Source organism: Lampetra planeri, chromosome 54, assembly GCF_965212315.1.
Source record: "Lampetra planeri chromosome 54, kcLamPlan1.2.h2, whole genome shotgun sequence".
NCBI lineage: Eukaryota > Metazoa > Chordata > Hyperoartia > Petromyzontiformes > Petromyzontidae > Lampetra > Lampetra planeri.
Window position 1 is genome coordinate 713,400 of NC_136160.1, and position 23,710 is coordinate 737,109.

The 23,710-nt window shown below is 48.6% G+C and overlaps 1 protein-coding gene across 1 annotated transcript in view; it reads right to left on the bottom strand.

Annotated features, from left to right (window-relative positions):
- GLG1 (golgi glycoprotein 1) overlaps positions 1-17,277 on the bottom strand; it is a 57,676-nt gene extending 40,399 nt beyond the window's left edge. The window contains exon 1 of the mRNA XM_078617496.1: positions 16,780-17,277. Within this exon, the coding sequence (XP_078473622.1) occupies positions 16,780-17,238 (459 nt within the window). The 5' untranslated portion in view covers positions 17,239-17,277. The remainder of the gene's footprint in view (positions 1-16,779) is intronic.
- Positions 17,278-23,710: the final 6,433 nt, after the last annotated feature.

The window sequence follows — 23,710 nt, forward strand, 5'->3', positions numbered from 1 at the left end:
GGGGGGGCTCGATGGCTCATTGTCGGCGAGATATCAAACCTGCGAGGCAATGAGGCGCCCAAGAGATGGCGGCAGTGTTATGCCGACTTGCTGTTTCTAACCTCGTTTCTGACGCAAGTATCCGGCGAGCACACACATTTGGGCGCCATCGCCAAGTATACACACTCCATCAATGGACGAAATCACCAAGAATGCACCCGGTCTCATCAGATCTAGAAGCTAATCAACACTGAGCCTGGATGAGTGATCCACCATGCACTACAGATTGCTGCTGCTTTAGGCTTTAGTCTACAGGCCTACATGGTGGGCAGCAGAGGACAGTGCAGAACAATGCTGTGTTGGTCATAGTTGTACTTCCGCAGTGCTGTGTGCCCATTGTTTGTGTGTTTCCCTGTCTTCACCAACCCACAACACCCGTCCAGCATGGTGAAGAACGGCCCCTGCGTGGCGTTGAGGAGGCCGGCACCCGGCACTGGACAGGCGAGCGAGGGTGCACACGCACACTTAAATATGCACTCCATTCTCTTCTCAAACACAATCGCTCCTTGAGGAATTGATTTGAGTAAAGGCGCTCTATAAATATTAAATAAGATAAGATTTAAACATCCTCTTGCAGAACCCTCGTGAAAGAGCGCTCTCTCTTCGAGTGAGGCTTTGCTGGGTAAAGGACTCCAAGTCAGTGTCTTCTTGTTCAAACAATCAAAATGGAAAGACTCCCGTTCTCACCGGCCAGCCCAGTGGTGGAAATTCCACATTCCTATGACGGGGGCCTTCGGATTTTCCCTCCGTATTACAAACACCGTTGACTTCTCAAAATGTGCGATTCCTTTTCAGCTCCACATTTTATTTCAAACTGTGCTCCTGGTGTCATGTCACGAGATGACATTTTCATTTGGAATTCTCGCAGAACACGGCCACACGTTAGTGTCCCTTGGAAGGTGATGTTACAGAACTACTTCTGAAATCCCTTCCAAGTGACTTCCTATCCGAACTAGAGAGACACTGTACTCGCCTATGCTCCTTACTGTCGAGATAATCATCATAGGGCATTAAAACCTTTATTCTGATTCACACAGTTGGAGTTTTTGCTAAATTACGTTTAATAAGTTGGGTTTTTAGTGCTGCCACTGGTGGTCAGGATGAGGCCATGAACACACTAAACTTGAAAATCCGGTTTCACCAGGTGGCTGTCCAGATCTGGACCCAGCGTCTCAGTCGTGCTGGCTCGGCTCTCGACCCAGAAGCCACCCGGCCACCTCGGAATGATGATGGGTTGAAGTTGGCCCCTCTGACACAGCCATTTCAACAGTGAATCAACCACCCTACCCGAAAGCACCCACCTGGCTGGATAAAAGCTAACGTTCATAATAATATTATTAGGTTTTTTCGGTAAAGTCACATAGGTAAAAAATTTAAATTAATAAAAGTAAAATAAAAATTACGTGATACAGCTATCGTGCTGTGACTGTTCCACCTGAAGACGGAAGCTTGTGTTGCCTCCGAAACGTCGTGATTTTTATTTTATTTTTATTTTACTTTTATTAATTAAAATTTTTTACCTACATGACTTTATCGAAAAAACCTAAGAATATGAATCCTTGCAGTCACGAAAGCTTCAAATCTAGTGTTAATAATAATATAACTATTCTAACTCGATTCTGTTTCTATGTGGCACCCTGAAGGCAACACCGGTGTGGTGTTGGTGCCGAACAAGGAGAGTAAAGTGTGACTTTCCTTCCCCGACATTCATTTATTTGAGAGTCAAAAACCCTCCACCAGGGTTTCTGACCGTATGCGGGTAAGCATTCCTTCTTCATTCAAACGCGTATGCAAACAAATCTGTTGCGGCTCATATTTACGTTTGATTTGTATTTCCTGCCGAGTACGTTTGCGTCAAAAGCAACAGGCAGAGAAGTATTCAAAAGGCCCAGGTCAAAGTCTCCCCCTTCTCAAAAGGAACGCGTGGGGCGGTGAACAGATGCATTTTCGGCCCGGAGCCAGTGGTAGAAAATTTCACATTTAAATGCCAGAAGCCAGTATAGAAAAACCACTGTTGACTTTCCAGAAAGTCGTAGGGTTACATTGAACATATCCCTATAAATCAAACACACCCGACATGACAACTCGGAAGCTGAGGAGGGTTTTGAGAGTTCGGTTTCTACTGGTACAGGAGATTGCTTAATCTCAAGCATTAAAGGCTTGGCATGCGAGGTGGCTGAGAGGTGCAAACATGGATTTAATGAATGTATCTGTGACCGTTACCACGTTGTTTGAATGTGTTCTCTGGTTTTCTCTCCCACGTGCCAAGGTCTCATGAATGGAATTGGCCAAATCCGCCAATGGCAGAACTCTCCCCTTAAAAACAGTCTCAGTGAGGTTTATTCTGGATAAAGGGGCAACGTTGTTGATTATTAGTCGTCATTTTGTCAACCTCGAAAGTATGACTGACTGTGCTGACATCACGGAATTTGAACTCAAAAGAATGTTTTGCTTTGTTGTTGTCATTGGGGTAGAGTGGCGGCACGAGGGGATTATCACACCGCCTTGTGAAGCACGAACCTGGTCACCCAAGTTTAATTCCAGTGCACGGCTAACATCAGCGGCAAGTGATATTATATTTTACATATTTATTTGTAAATTTCAACACCAACAACGCGTACAAGATAACGCAGAACTGGTGTACGCAGCGTCCAGCCGACCATCGCATAGATAACTAATATTAGAAGCCCATGGTTACGATATAGGAAACAGCAGGGAGGAGGACAGGGAAGCATAGACAATGCCAGGAGGTAGGAAGGGGGCGAAAAAGAACGAGCGACGGGAAGAATATACAAGGGGTGAAAGGGTTCGATACGAAGCGAGCCAACAACAAAGGGAGACCAACCCGTCCCACAAACCATCAGCGGGCCCTGCGACAAGAGGCCCGAGATGCCCCCGAGAGGCGTTCTCGTGTATCAGATTCAGCCAGGGCTCTACCGTGGACAGGCTCACGAGTCTCACATTGCCTCGCCGGAGGAGTCTAAAGGCACTAAGGGCAATTATCGATGGGAGTGCCACGTGAGGCCGAGATCGATAGGACGAATACCCGATAGGCACGTACGGACAGAAGGGAGCGCGGATGTCACTAATAGGTAATTGAGAAATTGGGTGATATGCTGCTACAGGGGTTTAAAACCTTTGGGCACAGCCAAAACGACATGAAAGGAAAGGCCTGTATGGTTTGAGTGGAGCGATCAGGACAATGGGGGCTCTGTGGCAAGACGCGCTGCGCTCTGCGCGCTTCGTGTGCCTGATACGGGCTGTGGATGAGGCATAATTATAATAATTATTAGTGCCCTCAATGCGTGGAATCCCACCTCTTGAGACCAGTCTGCCTCTTCAAAAGCCGAGTCCACACACAGTCCTTCCACAGCCAAGTTGGCTGCACTATTTTCGTAGGGCTAGGAGTCTTTAAGACTGAACAGACATCATACGTTGTTGGGGGGGGGGGGGGTAGCAGGGGGTTTGAGTCCACGGAGAATAATCTTGGAGTTGCCCTTCAATTACCTGTAAGATTTAGGTACTTGACATTTCTCTTTAAGGGTCTCAAAAGAGAGCCACAACCCCAACCCCCGTGGGCCCCCCGGACGTGAGATCACAAATTCCCACGAGGAACAGTCGTTCCAGCGGGGGGCCACCCGTGTGCCTCTTCTGAACGCGGGGGGGGGGGGGGGTTTCTCCACTCGATGTGAGAGGCAAGTAGTTAGCCAATCTCAGCCTGTCCCAGATTGTAAATAAATGGGACACACCGATGGACAGAGGGATTTCCTTAGAGGGATCCTTAGGAAGGCATCTAGGAGGCCCTGACGAGTCCAGGGGGAGACCTCCACGTCAACTCAACTTCTCCAGGTGAAACATCCCAAGTCTGCGTACCGAGTAGGACTCCATCGAGCGTCCGCTGGCCGAGTGACACCTCAGATGGATCTGGGTTGTACCGTCCCCCGGACGGACCGAGCAGCAGCGAGCTCCGTCCCGTAGCCTCGTCACGCCACCGATGACAACGGTGGCGTGGACGAGACTCCCATCCAGTGGTGGATTCACAAAGAGCTGCACCGACTGTTGCGATTACCCAAACATTACACTCGCTTTTTAAATCGAATGCGGAGTACATTGGGTTGTCCATGGTTTTGGACCTTTTCAATTGGCTTCTGCTAACGCACAGTTTAGTACGCGTCGATAATTATTTACTTGCAACGTTTTGCCGAGGAAAGCCTCGCCGAGGCCCAGGAGGGTTCTGCCAAGTTTTCTTAGGAGGGGGGCGACGCTGCGATGCGGAATCCAAATGGAACCACTGAGGAATAAACGGCGTGCCACTTCTGCCGCCAGTTGTTTTCTGGTGGGGGACTTAGGCCTGCCATAGGAACGAGGAGTTTCCAGGACTGGTTCATGACCACCAATGTAGATGAGCATCGGACCACGCTCCGTTGAACAGACACACTTCGATTGAACGGTTTCGACTTCAAAGCACTGGCTATTAATATTTTATCGCGTCAATAGTTGCGCTCGCGGTCTATAATTATGGAGTGGTTATTCTTTCCAATTTCAATTCTAATCTTGCACCGCACAGCAAACAATCGCACCGTTTTAGTGGCTTTACATGTTTTTGTGAGATTTTTTAAAATGTTATTTTGAATCCCCGTCACCGTAGTTGAAGTTGACTTTCCCACGTCTCCCTTGCAATAGAGACGGTGAATCTCAACACTGACTTGGATATCAGCCAATGTATGGTCATGGGAGCACTCTCAAGATTGCATTGTATATGTTGAACTTCTTTAGCACCGTACGTAGCCAACCGTGCTCATCGGGAGGTGCGGGGATTGAGCGTTTGGAAAATATCTGCAAACGACAGCCTAAACAAATTAACTTGGTGGCATAAAAACAAAGCAGGATGGTAAATTAAACAATTTGTCAGATTAGCGAATGATTGACTTACACGTGTGCTAAAGTATCCGCAAGGAACAGAGGGGGTCCCAATAAACCCACAACAAATGGCAAGACTCATAAATAAAACAGGGCCAGATTTCCACTCCTCACAAAAAGCAAGATTTTCAAGCCTGGGGGCAAAAACGACCGTTTGCTGAAATTGCAGTGGCAATGAAAGAAAATCGCTACACAAAAGGAACATGAGAACACTTGCCTGGAAATTGCCAGAACGCCTCGTATATCGCTGCTTACCGATACACGATAAAGCAGGCAGAGCATTTATATTGTTTTGAAAAAGTTACCTCTCAAGCTACGGTATCTGGTTGTGCCTCGTTTTGATTAATGTCGTCAGTGGCGGAGGAAAGATTGCTGTGGAGATTGGGACTGGGTCTTTCGGGGTTAAAATGGCTCGCCTCCATTCGGCATATGCCTAAGACTTTGAGTGGATAGCGAAATAGAATAATAGCAATACTGCGGCGATAGTTCTCCGTGTGGAAAAGCTCCGTGGACTCTCACGGCTCTCGTTGCGGGTTTTCCTGCTTGGGATGGATTGCCTTTGTTCACGTCTGACGAAACTAGAACACCAGGCGAAACCCTCGGCAACTTATGAGGATAAAACTCCAAAATCTCCACCGATATCAACAACAACATACTTCCTGCGCTGCATTTTACAAGCACTTCACTCCGCGTGACCGTCCGCCACCACCTCCCCCAGGTCACTGGGTTACAGGAATACACCATCAGTTCCGCCTGTACGAGAGGTAATGCGGTGGAACATATCAGATGCAAACAACTTCACATCTTATCGCGGGGTGTACCACGTGTTTTGTGTGGCACAATGTCCGACTTTCTCTCCACGTGCTGGGAGCTTCTTCAGGAAGAGATTTCAACTAAATTCCTGAAGACTCAAGCACATGGAGCAAAACGTCAGACATACAAAGATCCCCCATAAAGCCTTTAACAGACTGTAGGGGCAAGTGCTGTTTGCAAGCACCTATGAAGATCGGCACGGCACACGAGGCGAATGGAAAACACTAAGCAACGGCCGCCTTGACTTCCCCAGTAATGATGGTTACTCATTTATGGTTGAGTCGACCTAGGGGAAGCCTAGGAATGGCCGTGAGCAGGAATCGAACTCGGGTTGCCGGGTTCGTAGCGCAGCCCGTTGACCACTACACTACCGATGCCCACGCTGTGCTGAACAGGACGTAGCACTACACAGAACCACAACAGAGTGATCCACCGCACAACCGCACAAAACCCTACGTGGTCAGTTTACGTCCTGTGAACAACCGACTAGATCGATGTGTTTTTTTACATCTCGCCATGGTGGCGAGATGTTAACTCCCTCGCCTAGTATGCAGGAGGTTGTGGGTTCCATCCCGACCCTGACACCTGTATATTTGGAGTTTGCATGTCTCTCTCTCCCTGTGATCGCGAGGACTTTTCTCCGGGTCCTCCGGATTTTCCCTCCGCATTTAGAAACATGCGTAGAGTATTTGGCTGCAAACTATTTCCATATGACAAGCCCCTTTGTTGAGCCATCATTTGTGGCCAGGTCGCTTCTGAAAAAGAGCTATGTAGCTTTAAGTGGGCATTACCTGTTAAAATAAAATGAGTTTAGTTTTAACAGTTTTGAGAGTGAAACCGTTACGAACGTGCGCAACGTCACAAGCGGTGGCGCCGAAGTTGTGCCGACGCTGTGCAGCTCGAAGATTCCTCTCCGCTGTCTTGGATGTCAGATGAGCTTAACATTTTAATCCCAATTTCATACTCATGACCTCTTTACAAGCCCTTTAAATCCAACAATTTAGGAAGCTTAAACCCCTTTGCAGTATTTAACAGATGACAATCCTGATTTTTTTTAAATCCGCACCGAAATATTTTTATTCCCCAGTGCACAATACACCTTGAACCCTTTTTTAAATGTGACCATAATTTTACATTTTAAATCATTTTTTATTGAAATATTTTTTTAATCGATATAATATCTGATAATATAAAGCGGTCTCTTTCAATTACGTTCCTATAAATTGCCTATTTAAAACAGCATTAAGCAAATGCATTCTCCACCCACCACGCATGTTAAACCAACTCCCTGCTCAAAGACACAATGAGACGGTGCTCATGTCTGTTGCTCTGAGCCGGAAGTAGAAATTCTAAATTCCTATGAACAGGGACTGAAAATTCATGGATAAATCATTTTAACACATAGTAGGCTTTCGCGACAAATATTATCCATAGAGGTTTTGAGTTAGATCCCGTAAATATAAATGTGTCGTTAAACCCGCAACCACATTTATTCCTCTATTTAAGACCAAAACAGGAGGATTTCTCCACAACTCTGGCTGTCGCCTGATGATGCTGTTGTGGGTTTACTCTCCTACACACCCGTGTGCTGTACTACTAACGAATTGGCAGGTCTTGTTTACGTGCTAAACCGTAGTAATTGGCTGTGTTGGGCGATGGCGGGTCTAACGACACATTTATATTCACGCGACCTAACCCCAAAAACCTCTAATATGGAGACCAATCATTGTTGGTTCCTCAAGAAAAAGTGCGCCCTATTGACAATCTGGGAAAAATAATCAGGGGCTCAATCGGCCCTCTCAGGCCGTTGTGGGTCACACTCCGAGGACAGCGCCACCTGGCCATATAAGCCACTTACCACATCTCTGCTGTCAAGAAGAACCATTTCGTCTACAACAGCCTTGGCCTACAACAGCAGCATGTGCTCCCGATTTGGGGATAAATCTTAGGTGTTTTGTTTCCCACCAATCTGAAAATAAGACGTCACCGGCAGCGATGCCACTTCCAAGCCGTCACGTCTTCTTGACTTTTGCTTAAATTATTCAACTATACAAATGGTTTCATTTAAATTATTGGTTTTACTTAGACATTTTATGTAAAAAAAAACATTTGAATTCAAACGAGTAATATTTATAAGCAATGAAAGCTAATCAAATGGAATATTTAAATCCAAATCAAATACTAACTTGGACAGAAAATTCCATAAATAAATTTATAAAATGTTCTACATCCAAAACTCATCTCGTATATGTTTTATGTTAAAACTTAAAGACTGTCAATAATTAGATGGTGGGGTACTACGTTAAGTCACGTTTGTACCTCGATTTATAATTTACTCCAATTTAACAGCCGTCAAACATTTCATTTCGGACCGTATAAACAAATTGTAAATAACCACCACCATTTCTGACAGCTGCCAGGGGACAAGTCAAAATAGACTAAACATGAATTCCTCAGCCACTTGCCAACAATTAGCAGCTGTTTGCTGATGATTAAAGTCCCATTGCTAAAGTGTCCGTGACAATGTTTTCAAAGCCACATTCTTCATAGCAGAGATGCTCACTCATTTAACAACAGCAAAAACAGCCAGGGTTTGCAAGCCGAGACAGAGGACATTGTATCAGAGCTGGAGGGAACCCGATGAGCTATGAAGCTCGTCTTCACAGGTGTCCACTCCAAGCTCGGTGTCGGAAAAGGGCAGAAACTTTCAAAAAGCAAGCAAGCAAATGGAGGAATGTAAATGTATTCAACACACGTGTTGAGCAGACTATATCTACACTTTATTTTGGACAGCAGTTTAGCTGTATAAACACGTAGGCTTTCGCGACCAATATCATCCAAGAGCGCAGAAGCGTGGTCACCACATCTCTGCCTCTATGTAAGGAACGAAACAGGTGGACTTCTACACAAGTCTGGCTGTCGCCTGATGAAGCTAGTTGTAATTACTGGCGAAACGTCGTACTCAGATTGTAAATGTTGTGGCTTGGCTCTCCAACACACCGGTGTGCTGTACGAGTGACGAATTGGCCACGTTCTGTTTACATGACAACCCTTACTAGTTGGCTGTGTCGGGTGGCGGCGGGTTTAACGACACATTTATATATTTACGCGATCTAACTGAAAAAAACATCTATAATGGAGTTTAGCTGTACATGCAAATCTGTCGCCCCTTCTGTCAATCAACTGCTGGATGAGGCCCATGGCATGCAAATCGCAGGGATTGTTATTTGATATTTCACCGCGTTCATCAGGGCCGGGCGGGGGAAGATGGGGAGCATAGCAGTGGGGGCTGAGAAGTACCGTACAACAGATTTTGCTTCACACACACACACCTTGCGGTCTCTAGTCTGTAACACCTGCCATGCATTGTGGCCACCCATCCAAGCATTCTCCCGGCTCAAACCCTGCTTAGCTTCCGATGTGATCGGGTCCATTCAGGGTGACATGGCGATACACTTGGCTGTACGTCTTTGTTAAAAAAAATCGCTAGGACTTTAATAACTATTTATTCATGCGCTATGCCCAATACATGTACAAGTCATGCGCAGTGATACACTGGAGAAGAGGTATTTAGAGCACAACCCACTGTTCAAGCAAAGACGAAGAATAATGCATAATGCAACGGCCAGGATTCCGTTTCAAGGCGGTCGGTGGGCCGTTATAGGGGGGCTGTTATAGGGGGGGCCGTCATAGGGGGGCCGTCATAGGGGGGCCGTCATAGGGGGGCCTGTTATAGGGGGCCGTTATAGGTTTGTGGGGCCCTCTTCGTATAATCACCACCAATATCCAACGGCAAGAACTCAATTTTTACTTACCATGCTTATGCTCGTTCGAGGTGTAAATGTGCTGCAGAAATTGTATCGCTATATCCAAGCTAAGGTGGACAAAACTATTTAAATGTTGGCACAACTGAAAGTAACAAGCGGTAATGCGAGGTCTGAAAGTACGAAATTACCTAGTTTGTTTCATGCTGCTACACTATTGTGTTTAAACTATTATAAAGCAGTAAAATGTTTAGTTTTTTGCGCAGATGGAGGGGGGGCTAATTCAAATGCCCAAGCCACAACCTCTAACAGCCCCTGTGCACACACGTGTGGATTCTGTAATGCTTCCCAACATGCATTTGTCCTCTAAAGTATTTGATTACCAATAATAGCGATTCCTTCCAAGCTGCACAACAAGATGCCACACAAGGCACATGGGGATGAGACACGCGAAGATGATGTCACGTGTAATGATGTCATCGGGAGTGAAGGGAGCGGTGCATTTATGGCGTACGAGGATCATCACGTGGGCTGAAAAGGGTTCTTTCTTCGTGATCGCCGTTTTTATTACAAATTATATTGGCAGACATTTGATTAACCTTGGTTTTCTATTGGGTAAATGGCTAATATCAACAGAATGTTACACAATTTTGTTCACATTCGATACATCTTTACGAGAGTTATCGTGACATCAGCCATGCCACCCACGACAAAGAGACCGACAGACAGCCAACAGACAGAGCGAATGCATTCACGCTTTCACCCGAGTTGTAAAGCTTTAGAAAGCATGCTGCTCATAGTAAAGTTTGTACAGAGCTCGTGTCCATGACAAGAGGAGTAAAAACTCCGAGTGCAGGGCAATGTTGGGTTGCGGCGTCAAGTTAGTTAACAAAAAAGTGTGCTCAAGGCCAGAACCTAAAAACCGCATGGCCCACTGTGATGTGCTCCCCTGTGGATTCGTCATATCGAGATATGAACACGGCATGCTGACTCGCATTAAGGTGTGCCTCTCTCTCTCGACAAACTCACAGCGTTGGCATTAACAAGGTTCCCGTTTGAAGCATGTGTACTCTGGTCTTACTCCAAAAGCCCCCAGAGAAGACAACAACCACGCAGACAGTTACAAGTGCAATCCAGCACGTGATACAAATACGCAAACGGCGCGTGAAGAATGCATATTTTAGTATGGTAAACTATCTTTTTAAGTATAATGTAGGTGCATGAATGGAACGCCCAGGATTGTGAAGCGAAACAAGGTATCCAAATTGTAAATTATCAACATAATGTGGCACAAAAGCATTCAAAACAGCAAGGAGGTTGCAATGGGTAGGGCACCCAAGCAGAATGGAGAACAGGTTACTCACACGTGCATGAGAGAGAGTCAACAATAATGCGAAAGACCTCAAAAGCCAGACGTGCCAGAGATAAGAAGAGCAGACCATGGAACCTGAACGGCAACTGTCAAACAATTTGCATATTTTGGCAGCAATAAAGAAGTGATAGGAGTGTGGAAGCATTCATGCCAGCGACCCAGATGACCTTATGAAAGTGCTTTTGTGTCACCAAGGTGTTACCATGTTCACACCGTGCATTGCGAAACAATCGGCATTCAGTGCATCGGTGAAGCAGGAGACGCCCCTACACAAGTACTGTGCAGTGCGGTGGGGGGTTAGCCATAGCTCTGGGCAAACCAGCCGGTAATTAGGTGATGTGCGATGCCCATTTTAAAGGTCACCCATGGGCAACCGTATTTTAAAAAGACCGATGTGCTATGAGTTGACTTGTTGACTAATCATGCACTACAGACTCATGCGTTATGCCGATGGTTTACTGAATTTGACATCCAAGTACATTGATGACTCTTAATGGGCTATTCATCTGTGTGGGTGTGTTATTTAACGTGGGGAGCGGTGGCGCAGTGGTTCGCGCGCTGTGCTACAAAAACCTGGCGATCAAAGTTTGATTCCCACTCACCACCAACACCATTGACGATTATTTGAACCGGTCATGGCCCTTCTCTAGATCGACTCAGCCTCAAATGAGTACCCTGGTGCGGTGTGCAAAACATCGCAACGAAGGAGACAAAGGCAGCCAGGCGAGGTACTGGCCACCGACCCCCTCGTGCGCCGTGCCGGCCTTCATAGGTGCTCGCTAACATCACTTGTCCCAAAAGGCTGTTAAGGCTATATGGGGGATCTTTGTCTTTGCTTTATTTAACTAAAAGTCTTATTCATCTACTGAAGCTTGGGAAAAAACACTTGCACGAGGGCACCTTTTAAGAGAAGATGTGCAAGTGACTGTGTCCATAGCCAGGCTTGGCAACATTAACACGTAAAGGCACCGACCGCGCTGCAAGTCGGGGCGTAAAAACGAGGTGGTAATGAAATCTGAACAGAGCTGCCACAACACGTTGGCGTTGGTGTTGGCGCGCACCGGCAGGTTGGCACGCATGACTGGCGCGTGACCATACACGACGACAATCGGGGAAGGCACGACATGCTAATGTCGGCCGTGTCGCCACGAGACGCGACACGTTTGAAGGAACAGAAAAAACGCCACTGGATACGCAGAAGGCCCCCCCCTCCTCCTCCCCTCCACCTTGCTGGGGGTCTCGTCGCCTGGCCTGAATTTACTTTTAATCCAGCGCAGCGCTGTCAACTGTAAAAAGGTGAAATACATATTGTCAATGAAGTGAGAGATGAGAGGAAAGCCATAATGAGTTTTGCAGCCAGAAAGAGCATGAAAATGACAAACACCTTTTGACAAAAAAGAAATAATCTGGACAAAGGTGGATGGCAGGGCCCAAATGGAGAAATTAGAAAGGAAAGTGACTTCCCCTTCCAGCTGACAAACCGGACATTGTTAGGTGACGTCTCTCCCCACCACGTTCAACACAGGAAGTGCTTGGAGGCTGGTGCAATGCAAGTTTAAATTCCAACAGTGCAAATCAACTTACAAAGAGAAGATGGTTAAAGTAAAACAAACAATATGTAGGCCAGAAGATTGCAGAATTTAGACTAACTCTCAGAGAAGGAAAATTATTCAATGGATGTCAATATTTTAAATATAATTAAATAACCAGTATAGTTAATGGACGGTGAAATTAAAGTGGGGGCCAAGGGGAAGGGAAAACAAGAAGTCGACTGATGCTGCAAAATGCAAGATCAAAGAAAGGTGAAACATGACGAGGATGCCAAACTAAATATGAATTAAGACAAAGCTCGGTGAGACGAAGGGGTGAAAAAAAAAATAAAAGATGCGACAATGAATAAAAGGCAATCACAACAGTGCAGAGACTAAATGTGCGAGTCTTATAATAACACAAAACTCTAATGAAACAAAGAGTTAAGGGAATCTCAGTGGGGTTTGTCCTGGTTAAAGGACACCAAATCAATAGACAGTATATCCATATAGCTCATATAGCCTACGAATTTGACCCTAGGATCTTACCTGGTCTTACTTTTACTGAGGCTACACATGTCAATGAGCTTTCACTTGGTTAAGCCGCACCTTACCATAATAATAGCAGCCAAATACTCACAAGATATGCTTCTAAATGTAGAGGGACAAACTGGAGGACCAGGAGGAAAATCCACGCGACCACAGGGAGAAAATGCAAACTCCGAATATACAGCAGCAGGCGTCAGGGTCGGGATCGAACCCACGACCTCCTGCATACCAGGCGAGGTAGTTAACATCTCCTAGCCACCGTGCTTGCTGGCTCACACCAGTGCCGATGGAAGTCTCCACCTGAGGCAGCCTGTGTTTGGTCTACTCTTCCGAGATGTCTGGTAAGTGTGGAAGAGGCCAAATATCCTTCAGAGCTCCCTCTCGTGGAGGGGTCTTCTTCTACGAAATTAAAGTGGTTCGTGGTTTAGGGTTAAGGATGAGGGTATAGGGTTTAGAGGCCCGGGGTTAAGGGCTGTAGCACCAAAGATTGTTTTTCTTCGTGCAAGGCTGCAGTGACAGCAGCCTTGGCCTTTACAGAACGACCTTTTGCTTTACAAATCTGATTCAAATTTGTGTCACCGATGTGACTTGCGTCACGCGACCTTGTTTCCGTGACACGCTTACCTTTCCTACACTTTGTACTCCTGTCGTGTTTTGCATTGTTGTTGTAACTTTCTGTCCCTACTGGACACTTGTGAACAAGAGCTTAACAGCTCATCATAGTCCTCCAGTCGAAATAAATATTCTGATTCAGAGGTCAATCAGTTCGCCGAGTGCACGGTCCGTGTAATAGGATACCACAAAAGTTTTGCTGAGATCCCATTAAGTAACATTTTTCCTATCCACACACGATGAGAGCACTTCCCCACAAGCCAATCTATGTTCATTCAGAGGTGGTGGAGCATAGCCAAATGTAGCGTCAATAACATGACTCTTTGGTGCCGATACGAGATCCACTCGTTACACTTGAGAACCTGGTTCAGTCACGTCACGATCAAACCCCGATTTGAACCGAGGGTCTCAGCGGTGGTGACTTGATGCTGCTCTGGTGGTGATGATGGAGGGGAGGAGGGGTTATGACGACATGGGGAGCGGTGGTGCAGTGGTTACGGCACTACGCTACGAATCCGAGGACCCGAGTTCGGTTTCTACTCATAACCACTGTGGCGAATATTTGAACCGGTCCTGCGCCTCTCCTCGGTTGACTCAGCCTTAAATGAGTACACATACTGTACCACGCTAGGTGGTGTGTAAACATCAGCACTGGTGCTGGCCACCCACCCCCTTCCCGTGCCGTGTCGGCCTTCATAGGTGCCCCCAAGTCTGTTGAGGCTATATATGACGACCATGATGATGTCAATGGTGAAGAGGTGGTCAGTGCTGCGAGCCTTGAGTGACACGGCCACCTCTCCAGCTGCATCAGTGCCACCCTGATGTGGTTTTTTTTAATTCTCAATAGAATTGGGGCATTAGGCCAATGGTGGAAATTCCACGTTTTCCTTATGGAAACCATGGTGACTCTCACTTCAGATATGCGGATACATTTTTACCGCGTTAAATTACTGGCCAGTAACGAATCCCTAACCTCGCTGGTTATGAAGCGGTCGCCCGCTATCAAATAAATGTCTCACCACCATCAATCACCACGCAGCAGCACTCATTCACGACACCTCGAGTTCAAGCCACCGTTGCGTTCACGTGCCGACAGGGGGCACGTGGACGGAGGAGATGGAGTGTGCAGGTGCCAGGTGGATTATTGCGAGCGCTTGTCGACGGGGCTTCGAGTTTGGGGAGAATCGTTTCCCGTGCGTCCAGCAGTGGATCGTGCATGGCAGCTTGCTCATCGTGTGGATGGAAGGCGTTGCCATTGCGTACATCGCATAAGCGACTCGCCGGATTTAGCGGCGTCGGATTGGCCGAGACGCGGCTACGTAGCGCGCCTCGGCCAATCGCGAGCGGCCAAAGCATCGCGGACGCGCGTCCGCTCTACCAAATCTGAAGCCCGCCTCCCACACTGCCGGGGGAAGATCCCGAGGCGCGAGATGAGAGTTATTGTTGTAAATGTTTAATTGGATGTAACCTTTCAGCAATAATTACCACAATTTGCATAGGTTAATTAAGCGCGTCGCCCCCACCCGGCCACGTCACAGTTTAGGGTCTGCTGTTGGTGGTTTTGCTTTGCGTGAGTGCGTGCGCCTTCAAATGTGTCAACGTTTTAAAGCAAAAGGTGACGATGGAATGGGAGATGGTAGCGTGGGTGGAGGAAGATTATCATCCAGCAGTGGATCATCGACCATGACTGATCACGAACGATGTTGATACTAGAACGAGGCCCTCCCTTTCAGGGTCGTCGTGGTTCAACTTCGAGCTGCAGGCCCCCCCCCTGCCCGCACCTCGCCTCGTTGCCTGGCGGTGGTGGGGAGATCACAATGGTACCACAATGGTACCGCCGTGTTTATTCACGATGGGCACGGAACGCGCCCCCCCCCCCTTGCCCAACCGCAGCGAAACAACAGCTCTGAAGTGAGCAACGAGGGGTGATAATGAAGATGACAACAGCGGTGGTGGTGGTGATGGGTAAAGTGGTGATGGTGTGGAGGTGATGGGTAAAGTGGTGGTGGTGATGTTGATCATGGAGATGGCCGAGAGGAAACGTAGTGGTGGTGATGGAGGTGGTGATGAATAAAGTGGTGGTGGTGATAGGTAAAGTGGTGGTGGTGTGGAGGTGATGGTGAAATTGGTGGTGGGGGTGATGATGGAGGTGGCCGAGAGGAAAAGTAGTGGTGGTGATGGAAATGATTATGGGTAAAGTGGTGGTGGTGTGGAGGTGATGGTGAAATCGGTGGTGGTGGTGGTGATGATTGAGGTGGCCGAGAGGAAAAGTCGTGGTGGTGATGGAGGTAGCGATGATGGGTAAAGTGGTGGTGGTGTGGTGGTGATGGTGAAAGTGGTGGCCATGATAGAGGTGGTGATGGAAGAGGTAGTGATGGGGGAAGTGGTGGAGGAGGAGGTGATGATGGTACAGGTGATGGAGGGAAGTGGTCGTGATGGGAGGATGTGGTGATGAACAAAATGTTGTTGATGGAGGTGGTGAGAAAGGTCATCGTGGAGGTGGCAATGGAGGCGTTAATGGGGACAGTGGTTGACAAGGCGGCGATAAGGAAGATGGTGATAAGAGGAAATGGTAGTGGTGGCGAGGCAGATAACAGCAGATTTGGTGATAACGGAGCGGTGGTGCTGGTGACGAAGACTGGATTCAATGAGTCAGCAACGAAGGGGGGCAGCGTTAAGTCAGCCGGACAAGGAAGCAGCAGCAGCCGATGCGACTCCACGAGGCATCACTGAAGACGTCCGCCATGAGGCATCCATTAACCAGAGTCGGAGTGAGTCACGGCTCATCAAGCGAGCCATGAGACTCTCGTTTAATCGCTGATGCAGGGGTCGGGGATGGCAGTCGCCGTGATTAAGACGCGCGGATTGGAGGCCGACGGACTGAGCCAAGTCTCGATGGGGCCTCACCCAAGTCGGGACCCAGGGACTCGTAGCCACGATGAGACTCTAAGAGCCCCACGGACTCACACACTCATGGCCATGCTACCTAACAGAGAGCCTCACGGAGTCTGGGGAGACCGAGAACCCCACCATCACCACCACGATAACCGAGTCAAGATAATCGTGGACGCAGAAGCCGCGGGGGCCCGCGACACGGAGCCCCACGGGCCTCGTCGTCCTCCCCGCGGCGTGAACACGACCACGACCCTCTCCTCCTCCTCCCCGCCCTTCACACACGCACCTCGGGGTTGTCCTGCAGACACTCGAGCACCGCGAAGTTGTTGCCCCACGTATTCTTGGGGCACAGGTGCTTGACGTCGTCGGTGCACGCCGCCTCCTCCGCGATCTTCCACGCGGGGCCCTGTGGGCCTCGCTTCTGCATCGGCCTCCTGGGCGCGTTGTTGGGGGGGGCGGGAGGCCCCGCGGCCCCCTGGCCTCCCGCCGGCTGCGCCACGGCCGCTCCGGCAGCCCCGACAGCGTCGACGGGGTGACCCGCAGCCGCCTCGTCCTCGTGCGACGACGCGGCGCCTCCGCCGCCGCCTCCGTTGCGGTTCGAGTTGCGTTGGATGGCGTTGTCGTCGTCGCCGTTGACGAGGCCCAGCGCGGCGACGAAGACGACGACGAAGAAGAAGCAGCAGAGCGGAGCGGTGCTGCTCGCGGCACCGCGGCGGACACGTCGCGCTAGCGGCGGCGGCGCCATCTTCGCTGCTGCTGCTGCCTCTTCACCCCCACTCACCTCGGGGGCCGCCGTTGTATTTCCCAGCACGGATAGGCGCTGGGTGGGGGCGGGGTCACGCGCGCGGCCCCCGCTCCTCCCCCCCGCGCGGAGAGGCCCCCCCCGTCGCTCAGTGTAGGCGGCTACCCCGATGGGTTTGATATGCTAGAGCGGATAGGTATAGCGTGGCAATGCGTGCTCGTTGCTGTCCGATTGCCAAGGGGGTGGTTGAGTGGGAAGCATCGCACCGTGACTGCCAACAATGGGGGGGCACGTCATACCTGGCGGTGCTGCTGCTGCTGCGTTGGCAGTGGTGCACGCGCACAAATACCAAAATAAAAAATTTAATCTACTCAACGAATTCGTCAATATCCAACGAACAAAGAAAACCAACAATATCACTACGGACTTACGATGAAAAATAAGCATGATTGGCGACGTTCCGGGCAATGGCCCTTCTTCATAGCACGTGTCCTATGTATGACCACGCGCCCGCTGGACAAGACCAATAACGGAGTGACAGCCCAAGGGATGGAAGCTGTCCTCGGATGTCTGTCCAAAAGTAAATGAAAAAACCGTGGACGTGAGGTCACTTTCACGTTTCGGGGCCGTGACGAGACCACTCGTCTAATAATCATAGTTACAAGTTGAAATCCTCGTGCTGTTTCTGGCTCAGTTCATCGTTCTTCGGGGTTAATAACATGAGCTCTACTTTATGGGAAGTCAACAGATCGTGCCATGCAAAGGGTTGATTAGCCCTCATCATAGTAACGTGGAATGTTAATCGCTGGCTCCAGACCACCACTCTTCCCTTTGAGCACGGCATTAGGGTGTCACGGTGGCAAGATGGTATCTCCCTCGCCCTGGTATGCAGGAGGTCGTGGGTTAGATCCCAACCCTGACGCCTAAATATTTGGAGTTCGCACGTTCTCTCTCTCTCTATTCTCGTGGTCGTGTGGATTTTTCTTTGGGTCCTCCGGGTTTCCCCTCTTCATTTAGAAGCGTGCGTTGTGAGTATTTAGATGATATAAATTTCCAAATGATGAGCCACTTTTTTGAGCTATCATTTGTGTCCAGGTCGCTTCTGAAAAAGAGCTACATAGCTCAGTGGGCCTTACCTAGTAAAATAGAAATTGTTTGAATGGTTAATTAATTTTAGACCTGATTCCCATCTCGGCAAACGGCCAACACTTTTCACATCGCTCACGCGATTTGTCCCTTTGTTGGCGATGGGGAGATATTGCTACAATCTCGACAAAACTGAACATTTGCGAGGATGTGATTCTGGCGATTATTTTTTTATGGACGTTGTAGACTCGAAGCAGCTGATCCGTCCGACAGCCTCTGTTTCTTTGTATTTCAATAAACCAGGCTGATGCAGAAGTCACACATTCCACCTTTAACTTTATTATCAGCATACTGTTGTACAAATTCACGGATAAGGGTGACAATTTTGAAAATGGGGAAAAGGTTTATTGCATCCAACACAAAATACTTACAAAAAGACATTACAATTGTAAAAAAAAAGGTTAAATCTTCACCAAATTTCCATTGCAATTTTGCAGTGAATATAGAAATGTTGGATCAGAAATGTATCAAGACTGAGAAAAGCATAAATGGACGTAACAATAGGCGCCTATAAGAGGCAGTATAGCAGGTAGGTTGTTTAATTCCCTCGTATGAGTGGGTTTTCTTTGGGTGCATTGTTAGGTGGCCTTCGGCGAAATGCGAGTGCATTGCACTACGAACCAAAAACATTTGCCAATGTTTGAACCGGTCCTGGACCTCCCCTAGGCCGACTCAGCCTCAAAGGAGTACCTGACGCGGTGTGTAAACATCGCCACTCGGGAGACAAAGGCGGCCGGGCAAAAGTAGCATATGCTACGGGCCCCGTGCTTTCCAAGGGCCCCGCGTTAAATTCTTTCAAGCTATCAATTCCGGTTCAGTGATTCTGCACTTGCTCCATTACTATAGTACTATACTGACTTCAACTTTTACGAACGACGGGGTGTATAAGGTTATCGATTTGTCGTATTATCTGGCTGTATAGCAAATGAAAAAATACAATTACTTTACTATGCAAGTTAACAATTTGTGTTTTAATATTTAGGTGTTTTTTTTTTATTTAGGGCCTCTTCATAACAGATGCTATCAGGCCCCCCACTAGCTTAATCCGGCACTGACTACACAGGGGACCTTTGTCTTTGTTCACGCGCGTACACCAACTCGAGAAAGTCGTAGAGCACAGCGGTGGGGGCGTGATGCCAGCCACGGGCTTCAAAGCGAGCATCGATCTGCCCGTGCGACACGGAGCCGTGACTCACGCCGTGTGTGGGTGGTGCATTCGCACACACGGCGCGCGCCGATGGGGGGCGCGGGGCAAATCTCACCGTGTGCCCCACCCCCCCAATGCCTTCAAACTAAGCCTGAAGTATTATATCTGGATTCGACCTGGTTTATATCTGTATTTTATTATTTCCCTTCTAAGTGACTTTACCGAAAGAACCAAGAAGTTGAATCCCTGCAGTCACGAAAGCTTTAAATCGAAATGTATATCTGTATTATATCTTTATTCTATTTGTGTTATATCTTTCACCGTGACGTCGAAGCGCCCCCCCCACCCCCAAAGCGCGGGGCCCGGGGCGGTCGCCCCTATTCGCCCTGGTCAGCAACCCGGCTAGGAGCGGGCACGGAGCGGCGGCGCGAGCGACTTGCACAGCTGACCGACCCCCGATCGCGTCATGTTTCGCGTGACAATCGATTGATATCGATGCACGTGATTCACTCGTAAACAAAACCGAACGGTGGTGGTGGTGATGTTATTGTTGTTACACCGCATGCTCGTAGAAGCGAACCAATTTGAAACAACCAAACCCCCTCGCCCCCACGAGAATAATTATCGATACGAATGAGATGAGGTGAAGATGAGGTGAAGATGTCGCCTCGAGAAGAGCGCGGCGCTTCCTCTGGGGAAGTCTTGGGGAGGTCTCGGGGAGGTCTCGGGAGGGTCTCGGGAGGGTCTCGGAGCGCCGCTCCCGGCTCGGCCTCAAGTCCCCGTCTCGCGACCCTCGGAGCGGCAGTCGAGGACTCTGCGGTGAGGTGGTGCGGGGAGACGCGGTCGTGGTCACACACGCTCACCGCTCGCCGCTCACCGCTCACCGCACACCGCTCACAGCTCGCCGCTCACCGCACACCGCTCACCGCTCACAGCTCGCCGCTCACCGCTCACCGCACACCGCTCACAGCTCGCCGCTCACCGCTCACCGCACACCGCTCACCGCACACCGCTCACCGCTCACCGCTCACCGCACACCGCTCACCGCTCACAGCTCACCGCACACCGCTCACAGCTCGCCGCTCACCGCACACAGCTCACCTCTCACTCCTCACCCCTCATCGATCGCTCCTCACCACTCACTGGTTGCCCTCGCTGTGTGCTGCCTGCTGAGTCGCGCACACAGTACACACAGTACACACACAGTAGACAATACAAACAACAGTGCACACACAGTAGACAATACAAACAACAGTGCACACAGTACACACACACATAGTACACACAGTACACACACAGTGCACAGTACACACAATACACACACACAGTACACAATACACACACAGTACACACACAGTACACAATGTTGTGCCACGTCCGACCGCACAGCCGCATGCACACGAGTAAAATGTAAACATTGACAATGCTCCCGTATCCTGTCTGTCAGCATGGCGCGTGTAGACAAAACACAACGCCGCCGCTCTAGAAGCGTGGCCTCTGTGACTCCACCAACACACGCGCCACGTTTGAGCCTCATTGCAGAAACGAAAATGGATTAAGCTTTTCCTATTTATTTACTTAATTACCTCCTTTATAATTTAAAGGAGCTTTCTGGCAATTTTTTTTTCAAATCCATGGCTTTTACCCCCAGAGACCTTTCAGGAAGGCACCATCACGCAACATTAAAGCGCGCTGCTTATAAACTGTTCCCGCTGGTATCTCGAGGCAGAGATCCCACCACGACGCTGCACTCGTGCCGGACTGGACCACGGCAATGGTGCAAATCCGTGCATCTCCCTAAATTGTTACGTCCTGGGGTGAAAACGTGTGTGACTTACAACGCAGCAATGTGTGGTCTTAACTTTCATTTTAAAAAATCAATACGTTCTCACACAATTAATTGAGCGTATTTCAATGCCCCCTTCACTTGACCTGAACTAGTTAGCGGATAACCACATCGATATGACCAATACCAGTCTTCTCCATAGCACGAGTGCTGTTAAATTCCCACAACACGACACCAATTTGTGTAATCCCGGAGGGATTAAGGAATGAACCGCCACCCCCTACCACCACCTGCCCAGCAACGATTTAAACTCGCCACCCTTCTGCCTGTTTGGTTGAGCACTCTGCCGCAGCGCCACCTTATGGAGCAGATGTTGTCAGTTTAACACGACCAACTTCGTCTGTCATGCAGGGCTTTTTTGGGGGTTAGATCGCGTAAATATGAATGTGTCGTTAAACCCGCCACCACCCGACACAGCCAATTAGTGAGGTTTGTCACGTAAACAGAACGTGCCAATTCGTTACTAGTACAGCACTAGTGTGTAGTGTATAGTGTAGTGTATAGTGTAGTATACTGGTACAGCACTAACCGGTGTGTTGGAGAGTAAATCCACAACATTTACAATCCGAGTACGACGTTTCGCCATTAATTACAACTAGCATCATCAGGCGACAGATTTGTGGAACAATCCTCGTGTTTCGATCCGTAAATAGAGACGACACATTTACGCAATCTAACCCAAAATAACATGTATTATGGAGCTGATGTAGATTGCAGGCCATTGTCACGAATGATCCTGCGGCGGCAGCACGGATGCGCGTTGAACTTCGTTCGCACCGTACGCAGCCAACCACGCCAATCGGAGGTGCGGGGGAAGGACAACAATCTAAACACAAAAAGCAGTTCTAAAGAAATTAGTTTTCAATCTAAATTATTTACAAGCGCAAAGCTCCAGTGGATTCCTAATATCGGAAGGAAGAGCTTTCCAGACGGCAGGAGCGCATCTGAAAGCGCGCGATGCAGTGACCGTCTTTGTTCGATTGCCAGCCAAACGCCGCTAGGAGGGCGACGAGCAGGTACAGGACATGTGGGCAAACGCACGGCTCGATCACACGAAGCAAAGTTACATTCGTGCTGCCCAACAGTCGCGCCAGCGGGCGCAGTTAAATATCGGTCACAGGCTGGAGGTGTCTACATCGTCTTAGAACCAGTCGGAAGCTCAATAGCGAACGTACAGACGTGGGGCTACTCTCGACGACCCTGGTACACGTGACTGGTGAAACACAGGCCAAGGGACATCTATTGGTCTGTGCACAACAGAGGGCCTCACCAACGCTGCACGCTGGGCCACACCGCTTCGTGCTTTTTACTGTGAAACTGACAACTGGTGGCAGAACACGAGAAGGCCATTAATGTCTTAAGATGCTTTGCAGAATTGACACGTGCGTGAACAACCCATACACGCCTCGTGGCTGCCTGTTTAAGAAGAGAGCTTGTGTTCTTGCACCTTATTTAACCATATCAGAGCCCTTCCATTTTCGTTGTTTTGGAAAGAGCCCTTGGAAACATAAAATGTTGGGAGTTATTATTTTATGCCTAACTCGACTGTGAGTAATTTCCAAAGTCAGCCTTTCAGCCGAGACGCTGGGCACAATGGCTTGACGCTTTCAAATGCTGATGTCACACGGTCCTGAATGTCCACTCAGCAGCCGCGTCGCTTTGCTAATTCCCTGGAAAATCGATTTGATAGCTGTGGGAAATGAACCGTCGATTCCCCTGCAGTGATTCGAGGATGCCCCACGCCTCTAAGATGAGAACATTGCACGAGCGTTACAACCGATGACAACAGATTTACGAGTCCATTTCTTTCGTAAGGCAAGGTGAGATTTTCAACATTCTATACATTGAGGTTTTTAAGACATTTAATCGCCTTTGTGGACGCTTTGTGGATGTCGGTGATGCCTCCTCCGAGTTATTGACATTTTAAAGATAACCATAGCCCTTTTTTGGCAAAAATATTAAGTAAAAAACATCACAGCTGCCTTATTGCAGTGCACGATGGGTTAATGTATTAAGGCTAAACGCAGCAGCAAGGGTATTTATGAAAGAAACTAAACAGAAGACTGCATTGATTTTGTTTTTGGCAGCTCTTGCAACAAGGAGGCTCTGCAATTTGAACACCGCAATAATTCAGCTTTAGTAAACAATCCGTGTATTTTTCCACAAAGGAGAAATACGCTTCTAAAGTGTACAGTCGATGAGCTCAAGTTGCAGGCGAGTGCACAAAACGCAGCAGGCGAAAGAAAAACCCACCTCGGAATAACGGAACTTCAGTCCAACGAAAATAAATCTTCACAAATTTTAACATTCAGGCTCTCGAACCGACAACTACAGAG